This window comes from Balaenoptera musculus, chromosome 11, assembly GCF_009873245.2.
Source record: "Balaenoptera musculus isolate JJ_BM4_2016_0621 chromosome 11, mBalMus1.pri.v3, whole genome shotgun sequence".
Classification (NCBI taxonomy): Eukaryota; Metazoa; Chordata; class Mammalia; order Artiodactyla; family Balaenopteridae; genus Balaenoptera; species Balaenoptera musculus.
The window spans coordinates 6,016,938-6,027,071 of record NC_045795.1 but is presented as its reverse complement, the minus strand read 5'-3'; the positions used below and the strand labels follow the sequence as shown (position 1 = coordinate 6,027,071).

Here is a 10,134-nt window from a genome sequence, read left to right as displayed (position 1 = left end):
CTCCCCTTGGGTCTGGGCAGGATCTGTGCTGAACCTTGCACTCCTCTCTGGCAACACTCCTGAGACCCTGAGCTGCCACGGAAGGAGTCCGGGGACCAGCCCCCTCACTGGAGAGGCCCCGGCAGGCCTGCCGTTCAATAGCCTGCATTCAGTCCAGTCTTCCGACCATCCCTGCTGTACTAACTTCCTATGGTTGCTGTACCCAACCTGGTACTTCTTATCGTGCTGGAGGTCAGAAGTCCAACATCAGGCCCAAATCAAGGTGTTGGCAGGGCCTCGTTCCCTCCAGTGGCTCTAGAGGCAAATCTGTTTCCCTGTCTTTTCCAGAGCTGTATTCCCCCCAAATCCTTGATTCATGGTCGCTTCCCTCCAGCTCCAAAGCCAGACTCGTAGGACCCTGTTTCCATTCTCGCGAAGCCTTGCTCTAGAGTCAATCTCCCTGCCTCTCATAAGGACAGTTCTGATTACATTTAGGGCCCACCTGAGTAATCCAGACTAATCCCCCCCATCTGACAAGTCTCGATTTAATCACATCTGCAAAGTGCCTTTTGCCATGTAAGGTGACACTCATGGGTCTCAAGGATTAGAACCTGGATGTCTTGGGGGCCATGGTTCAGCCCACTACTCCCATCAAGGCATCTGTCCTGGATTCTCCAGACCAGCCCATCGGGCAACTGAATACAACGCCAGATGACCACAATTGATGCCCAGTGGGACAGAAGAGTCACCCATGGAACCCTGCTGGAATTCCTGGCCCACAAAATCGTGAACTGTAATAAAATGGCGGTTGTTTTCCACAACTGACGTTTTAGGGTAATTTGTTACATAGCAACAGGTACCCCAGAAGGAACAAGTACTGAAAGATTTGGGTTGGCCTGGTCCACTCTGTGCCCACAGGCTCCTCTTGCAACAGACACAGGTCTTGGAGATAGCTATCGGGTCAAGAATGCTTTGAAGATTACCCCAGTCGCCTCCATCATCACTGTTTGAGGTGAAGGAAAACGGTGCTCCTCTTCCGTTAAAGGACTTGGTTCTGAGCGGATGAAAACCACTCTGGAGCATCTTTCCCCATTTCCTCAGACTCTTTTCACCTTCTTCTTTTCCCCACCTTTCCCCCAAAGTCTGAAGTAGAGGCATCCTTTGAGAGTAAAGTAGGAATCGCGGTCTAAGGAGAAGCATCTCTGCTTCCTTTCCCCTCACTTTAATCTCTGTCTTCACGAGCAATCACTAGCTTACCATGTACCTGTCCGACAGGCACCGCCATACAGCTGTTCTTACCACTCCAAGCTCCAGTGGGTCCCTGTTCTTCTGACCTGGAAGAGCGTGCGGGGGTGTTTTTAATATTCTAGAAGATGAGTTGTCCTAATAGCTTTTGCCTTTACTCTGTCTCGCTGGGAACAGGACACACTTTCTAATTTTCTTGTTTGGAAGACTGAAATCCTGGATGCTGTCTCTTAAACACGCTGTGTTCCTAAATACTCCGCAACAGTTGAGAGTCTGTTTAAAATTACAAAGGATTTTACAGAGGACTTACCGAGTTTGTTTATTCAAGTGACTCAGGACATTTTGTTTCCTGTAAGCACTTCATTTCTTCAGGAGCACAGATTGTACATTTACTGAGAGAGACACTCATGTCCCCAGGGATGTGGGTGAAGAGGGGACATCGAAACAGAAACAAGATGTCACCACAACCTAACCCAGGCCACCCTAGAAGTTCTCCTTGTCCTGGTACTCAAGGTAATCCCCCCTTCCCACTTCAGATTTATAGCTGACAGAGTTTATGTCCTACCAAAGTATTTGCATTTCATTAGGTGATTTCGGAAAACTCTCAAGAAAATGAACAGTATTTGCTAGTAAACCTGATGGAGAGGTGGAGGTATTTGGAGGATAGGCAGAAAACAGTACTGTTTGCTGAATGAATGGATGAATGGGGACCCCCATTCTCAGCAGGTTGGCCTTATTCATTCTGACCATATATCTTCAGTCTTAAATCTACCTAGGAACTTTCAAGGTGAAAGGTTGGAATCAGACCCCCAGAGTCATTTTGAATAGTAAGTTTTTGCCATCTTTTTTCCCTTCTCAAAGTAATATTTGTTGAGGTCATAAGGTTATTGAGAGTCAAAGATGATTCCCTTTTTACCCACTTTAAGCATTACTCCGTTCTGTTTAATGCAAATATTTTGAGCACGTAATATGTTCCCATCACAGAGCTAAGTGCTAGATCTGGGGGGATGGTGGGAACAAGGCTAGGATGATCAAACATCTTGGTTTTCCTGGGGCACAGGACTTGGAATTGTAAAAACAGGGAAGTCCTGGAGCAACCCAGACAAGTGGGTCACCCCTCCGCCATTCCGGAGTTGTGGTCAAAACATGGAAAGTGATAGTAAACGTGGAATCGCAACAGTGAGATGTGTTGTCAAAGAAAAGGAGAAAGGTGCTCTAGTTTGATGGTGAGGAGAGTTTTCCCCAAAGAGACACTGAAGTTAACAGTAGAAGAATCAGTACAAGTTAGCTCAAAAAGCAAGAGGAAAAGCATTCTAATATGTGAAGCCTTGATGCTGGAGAAAGCATGGTGCACACAAGGAAAGAGGATCCACCTGCTGTGACCAAAGTTGAGAAAAGGAAGGAGAGATTTCTTCATGGCAGAGATGATCCAAAGCCACCTTGTGAAAGGCTTTGTACATGATATTACAGATTCTAGATCATACCCTAAAGGCTATGGGAAGTCATCAAAAGGCTTTAAGAAAAACCGTAAAGTTCTCATACCATCAGGTTTTGCTAAAGGTCTCTGCTGCCAACTGTTCATTCTTTCTGAGGACACCTACTCAGTACTGGACCTGAACCAAAACCCCTCTCAGGCACAGAGAAGTAAACTGCCGGGCACTGATAAAGTTGGATGTACACAGAAGGAAGCCAACGTTAAGTAACTAGTGATGGATACGTGTGATCTGCTCATACAGACTTTTACAGCTGCTGGAAAACATCCTGGACTCCATCCGGCTCACCCCCAGTCATGTAAGGATGCCCGAAATCTTGCCCCGGAGTAGCTCATTGTAACTCAGGCATGTTTACTCTGCCCTTTGGAACTCCCTCTGGTGGATGAGTTTCTCATGTTCTCATCCTCTCCAAGCCTGTTAATTGAATGGAAACCTGGCTTTTCCTGGGTCACTTTCTCAAAGTGTGGTCCCAGGACCACAGCATTAGCCCCACCCAGGAGCTCATCAAAGAAACAAACCCTGTGGCCCCTCCCAGACCTACTGACTCAGAATCTCTCTCTGGTGGGTCCAACACCCTGTGTTTTAAGAGGCCCTCCTTTGATTCTGACACGCACTCCTATGCAAAGGTTGGACAGCTGGCTCCAGGGGGGGGCAGGGAGGCACTGCTCTCTCCTCAGTCCACAGACCATGAAAAGTAGGGGCTACTCCACATCTAGAATCCCTTTGCCAAGACCCTGCATTTTGACCTGCTCTTACCAAGAGCCAAAATTTCCTCTACCCCTTGACTCCTCACTCTACATGCCTTTCTCTTTTCCAGTTTCCAGTTAATGTCATTTCATTTCCTCTGCTTTGTTTCCAGATGGCTGAGCTTTATTGCAGAGAGTCATACAAGCATCATTTAATCAGAAGCGGGCCCTCTGAACCCAGAGCATTCCTGCCTCTCTCCTTCCTCCCTTTCTCCCTCCCTCCCTCCCTTTCCTTCTCTCCCTCCTTCCTTCTTTTATTGCTTCCTTCTTCTTTCCCTCTTTCCTTCCTTCCTCCTTTCCCTTCCTCTCCCCCTCCTTCTCTCCTTCCTTCCTCCCCTCCATCCCTTCCTTCCTTATCCATCTTGGCTGACTCGTTATGGAAGTCTTCCCAGCAGCTCTTTCATCCTCAAGCACCCAAACCACCTGTAAATGTCCGGCTGCATCCCTCCCACACCCAGCAGAGCTCCAGCGGCTCACTTCTTCCAGTGAGGTGCTCAGGCCATCTGCCTCAGAATCACATGGGAAGTTTGCTGAAGATGAAGGCTCCTCATCCAAAACAGTGTAAGCCCAATTCCTCCTCACAAGAGTCCTTTAAATGTCTGAAGACAATCATCGTGTCCTCTCCAAGGCTAACTTTCACCAATGACGTCAGTCACTTTTCTCACATACTAAACACCTCACGACTTATGTAATCCTTGCATCGCACGCTCCCCAATAGTTTCTGGGTTTTCATTATCCTTTTTAAAATGTGCTGGCCATCATTGCAAAGTTAATATTTCAGTGTTACTTCTAGCTTTCCCTGAATAAAGTGTTACCCAGGGTGAGGGCTTTTTTTTTTTTTTTTTTTCTCTCGATTCTATCACAGGAAATGTACCAATTTCTCAATTTCTTAGTTACCAAATGCAGCCAATCACCTTCACTGCTTGGGGAACTTTAGAAAAATGTATACATTCAGGGGCCTTACCCCACTGACTCAGAGGTTTCAGGGAGTGGGACCCAAGAGGCTGGGATTTTCTAAAGTTCTCTAGGCAATTCCATCAATCAGCCAGCTCCAACTGTACCTCTGTCCTAGACCTTCTGAAAACCTTTTGACTTTGAACTCTGAAAACTGCCTCCGTCTCAAATAATCAATTGTTCATTCAAGGATGACAAGGGGAAAAGGTGCTAAATGAGAGTGGGAACTTCGCTTGATATAGAACCTAAAACGGAAAATGGCATTTTTTAAAAACAAAAGATATTTATTTCTCACAGTTCTGAAAGTGGTGAAGTTCAAGATCAAGGGTCCCGCAGATGTGATATCTGGTAAGGACTCTCTTCTCAGCTTGCAGACGGCCTCCTTGCTGTGTGCTCACGGGGCCTTTCCTCTTTTGAAAACAGTATTTTTTTTTTCATCTCTCCAGATTATAGAATTTGGAACCCTGTGGTATTTTTGATATATGATTTCAAATAGAAATATTAGGCAAATATGAATTTATTAATCTGTCTTATTTAAATGACACAGAAAATTGTCTAAAATAACGTTGGGACCTTAAAAAACAAAAACAAAAAAACTTTGGCTTGAAATTATTTTTTAAAATCTATCCACGAGAGTACAACACGGCGATGCACAAGAAGGCGGCGCTGCCGCAGATCCCGGGCAGCCGGCGGGAGCTGGCGGAGCTCGTGAAGTGGAAGCAGGAGCTGGTGGAAACACTGGCCAACTTGGAGAGACAGATCTGTGCTTTTGAAGGAAGCTACCTGGAAGACACTCAGATGTATGGCAACACTATTCGTGGCTGGGATCGGTACCTGACGAACCAAAAAACTCCAATAGCAACAACGATAGAAGGAGCGGCGCTTCAGTAAACCCTCAGTCACTTCAGCAGCTGCAGCAAGTGCATTGGCAGGAGTTCAGGACCAGCTCATTGAAAAGAGGGAGCCAGGAAGTGGGACGGAAAGTGATACTTCTCCAGACTTCCACAATCAGGGAAACGAGCCCAGCCAGAAGCACCCTGAGAATCTGGATGGCTCTGCGCGGGGAGTGAAACCTCAGAAGGCTGCTTCTTCTACTTCCTCAGGGAGCCGTCAGAGCAGCCGTAAAAAACGAAAGAATAAAAACCGGCACAGGACTGATCTGAAGTTAAACAAAAAACCACGAGCTGATGATTAGAAGACTCGTTAGTGCAGAAGCGTCCAGGCTACAGAGCCCTGCTTCCCTCCGCCGACCTCACAAAGATAAACATCCCTCACCTGGTTGCGTGGCCCTCCACCTCTGCTTTCCCAGACCCGGTGCCTGTGACTCTGAGTAGTTTGTTCTGAAATGTGGTGACAAACAAGTCATTTCTGTACGACCATATCGGATCATTTACTTTGTGTCATTTTCAGTAACAGAATTGCAGGAAAACCCAAGACATTGTTATCATCCCAGCAAGTTGGCAACTGTGCATTTCTCCCTTCTTGGAACGAATGTCTCCGCCCTCAGACTGGCTGGCACCAGCTCCATCTGTGATGCGCATCGAGAAATGTTCTCTAGGTTTGTTTCATGCTGAACGTAGAACAGGTCACGTTTCAGAGGGAGGCTGTAAATATCTGGCGTTTTCTTATTTTGTGTTTTATCATTTTTCTATTATTGCTTTTACCATCTTATTTTCTTTGGGAACTTTTTGTAATGCCATTGTACAGCTCATACCTTCCTGCTGACGTATCTGATAATCTGTTTCATGCAGTTGCCAATATTCTTAACTGAAAATAATTTGGTTTACCATAAATAAAATGGGGACTTGGCTTTTTGGTTTTTTGCAGAGGGAAGGTAAAGAGTGTTTATTTAATAATTACCTATCTTAAATCTTTTTGAGTTAGAAGCAGTTTCATGTTCAAGGAACAGGAAAAGCTGAAAAAACATAAGTTTAAATCAATCCTTTTAAAATGGGTATTTTTATTCTTTTGTGTAAATAAAAGAATCCTTCTCATCCTTCACTTTTAAACTTGAGATTGTTTTTTTCACTTAGTTATTCATATCATGCCTTATGGAAATTTCTTTTTCCATCTTTTCTCTCTTTGATGGTATTTGCCTGATTAAATATTGCTCTAAAAATCACTAAGGCAAATGGAAAGGCTCTAAATTGTACCCAAAGCTGATAACGCCTGGAGTCCTTGAGCAGAGTGAATGACAGGATCACCGAGAGGCCGCGACGCCCAGCAGATGCCCCTTCCTTTCAGGGTGAATGGGCTGAGGGACCTGTTGATGGTAGTTACCTGCCTCTGGAGCAGTGGCCATCCACCTTGGCTGCACATTGGAATCACCTGGGATGCTTAAAAAAATGCCAATGCCTGGGTCCCACTCCCCAAGACTCTGACTCGGGTACGGCCTAGTATTGGGGATATTCTTTCGAAGAGTCCCTGGCATTCTGATAAGAAACCAAGTTGAGAACCACTGCATTAGGAGACTGGATTGTTCGATTTAAATCCTGTGTCATGAATCAGTCTAAGGGATAAGCTGTGGGGCCTCACCTTTCCTGTGACTCTATTTAGTCACAATCCTTTACTTATGTCCATATCTTTGTTAGAAAAAATATGTTCCATTTGTGGCAATATCGGTAGAGCTGAAATATGGATGGTATCTCTTATCAAAACACGTTTACCTTGTCAGATGTGCAAAAGCTTTCTCTTGTTCTCAAATAAACTTAAAAAAAAAATCTATCTATGAGATTTTCCATGGGAAAAACATTTTTTTTAGCCTCTCATGATTGACACTTTCTTCCAAATCATGATATTTACTTGCTAAATTACTGTTATTGCAAAGTTCTTATAGGATATTGAATAAGTCAGACTCCTTCACAGGCTCTTCCCTGGTGGTCCAGTGGTTAAGACTTCACTTTCCATTGCAGGGGGTGCGGGTTTGATCTCGGGTCGGGGAGCTAAGATCCCACATGGCTCACGGCCAAAGAACCAAAACATAAAACAGAAGCAATATTGTAACAAATTCAATAAAGACTTTAAAAATGGTCCACATCAAACAAACAAACAAACAAAAAAAACCTCCCTTAAAAACTGGAAGGCTTGAACTCTCCTATCTCTCATGAAACTTGTCATGCTTCATAAAAAGCTTATAAAGCTTATAACAGGGGTAATTTGGACCAAAATTCAAAACTGAAACAGGCAAAGTTAGCCCTTTCCAGTCACACCCCTGTGTACGGAACCCAACTTTCCCCAGGACCCCGTGTCTAGAAGCATCACGTAGCCTCTCTTATCATGCTCCATGCCTAACCACTCCCGAGGTAATTAGGACTCAGCCTCTGTGTCTTGGCCTTATTACTTCCAGATTCAGAGTCCCAGGCAGTAAATAGCATGAAAATTATTTTCTTAAAGTCTGTCCATAGCACAGACCCATTTCTCCTTGCTGCTCCTGGCGAAGTATAACTGTAGATCCAGAAATAACACAAGAGGCAACCAGAGGAGAACTCTGAAAGGGGCTGAGATACAAGCCACCTGGTTTGGGGTCCTACGACGGGGGGGACAGCATAAAGGCAGGGTGTCTCATGTCCCTCCACCAGCAGGGAAAGGCAGTCCAGGCCCAGCATTTCTCTACCCCAACCTAGTAAGAGAAGGCAGGTCAGTTGGCTCAGTCTTCCCCTGGGATGGTCTGGAGGCCCATGTAACAATAGGAGGCAAACCAGCACCATCCATCAGGAGGCCAGGTCTGGAGCCCCAGTAACTCTAAGCCCCTGGGAGAGATGTTCTCCTTGAGAACAGGTCAGAAGACTCCTCTTTCCTCCCCCTGCTGAGACATTCCACAGCTCCCAGCCACAGGGAAGATCTCTCCCCACCCCAGCGGAGATTCACCTCAATAAGCTTCTCCGAGGATACTGAGGTGGGCAATCTATGGCTTGACTGGGGAGAACCAAACTTCAGAGACTACCACTCTTGGGTGTTAAGTGCCTGCCCCCCGTGAGTCCTACAAGCCTTACTAACTCTCCCTGGGGCCATGCAATAAAGTAGAGCCGTCTCAAAAACTCCACAGCATTGTGCTTTTTTTCTGATTTTCCTGAGAGTTACCAGCAGCCATCCCCCTAACACCCCAACAATGACCTTAGACTGTATTAGAAGATACTTTCTTGTTATCTGAGCTCTGAATCATTTCTCCAGAAATAGGTGCTGATACAGCAGAAGCCTGATACCGTGGTTGTATCATGTTGCCAGTGTTGCCAGGTGGTTAGAAAATTATATGTCACAGCGAACAAAAGAAAGTGTTTGCTGTCGCTCTCCCGTGATCTCTTTCTCCAAATTTATTTCCACATTTTAAAAACTTAGAGCTGGGCTTCCCTGGTGGCGCAGTGGTTGAGAATCTGCCTGCCAATGCCGGGGGCACATGGGTTCGAGCCCTGGTCTGGGAAGATCCCACATGCCACGGAGCGACTGGGCCCGTGAGCCACAATTACTGAGCCTGCACGTCTGGAGCCTGTGCTCCGCAACAAGAGAGGCCGCGATGGTGAGAGGCCCGCGCACCGCGATGAAGAGTGGTCCCCACTTGCCACAACTAGAGAAAGCCCTCGCACAGAAACGAAGACCCAACACAGTCATAAATAAATAAATAAATAAATAAATAAATAAATAAATAAAAGAACGTGAATTTCTAAAAAAAAAAAAAAGTCAAAGACCGAAAATCTATTAAAAAAAAACAAAAAAACAAAAAAAACTTAGAGCTAAAGAATTTATGACTAATCGCTGAGAATGTTGACAAAATATTGATCTGACAAGAGCAGTTGTTCATGCAAGTGACTCTGGTGACAGTGGAGTTCTTGGACTGAACCTTGACCTTGTCCTAAACGGTTGCTTAGCTTTTTTGGAAAAGCCCTGTCTTGGATCCATCTCTGCCATCTAAAACCATAAATTCAGAGAGTTCTCGATTAATCCAACCCATTTTTATGTTCATTCATCAGTTTTAGGAACAAGGTGAGTGAAAAAGTGCTACAGAACCATCTTATGGACCCCAAAGTGAGTCTGTCAAATTCTTTCAGGTTCCCATTTCTCACTGTACAAATTACTGTTTCCTGTTCCCAAAAAGTGGGGGAGGGAAGGCTCTAGCTGATAAACCCCCTTTCCAGGACCACACAGTGTCAGATAGAGGGAGGCTTGGAAATAGCTTTTTCCGGACTTGACGAGGCTTGTTTTGTCTGGCAAATGAATTATGTAAACCTTATCCAACAGAAACTGTTTCGAGTCAATTAATGGTTGTAATTACTTAAGATTTCTTTTTAATGAATATGGTTCTCCAGGGATTCGATGATATCCTGTCATCTGTGAGGCCTGATAAATGAAATGTGATTTGTGTCTGACTGCAAACTGAACCCTTGTACTTGAGCCATGCCTGCTTCCCGTGTGCTCATTAAGTGGAAGAAATGCCCCTGATGGAGGCAGGGACATTAGAAAGTGTTCCCACTTAGCTGGCAAGTGAGGAGAATGGCTGCTCATGTCCTTCTACCTCTCCCTCTCGCCTCCATCCCTTTGGAAGGGAATTAACCTAGCCTGTGACCTCGGAGAAGCTGCACGTTATCACCAAAATCAACCTCACCATTCCCGTCTCCATTAGGTGCAATCAACTGAGATCTCAAAGGGCGATTTGGGGATGATATTGAACGCTCATATAGAAAGTGCAGGAATTATTTTCCCAGCCGCGACTCTCTCTCCACCAG

The 10,134-nt window shown here is 45.3% G+C and overlaps 1 protein-coding gene across 1 annotated transcript; it reads left to right on the top strand.

Moving 5' to 3' along the window:
* The first annotated feature begins 5,065 nt into the window (after positions 1–5,065).
* LOC118903486 (chromatin modification-related protein MEAF6-like) lies at positions 5,066–5,612 on the top strand. Its single transcript, XM_036868622.1, is given in 3 exon segments — positions 5,066–5,258; positions 5,261–5,287; positions 5,290–5,612. Coding segments are annotated over 3 exon segments (543 nt in total).
* Positions 5,613–10,134: the final 4,522 nt, after the last annotated feature.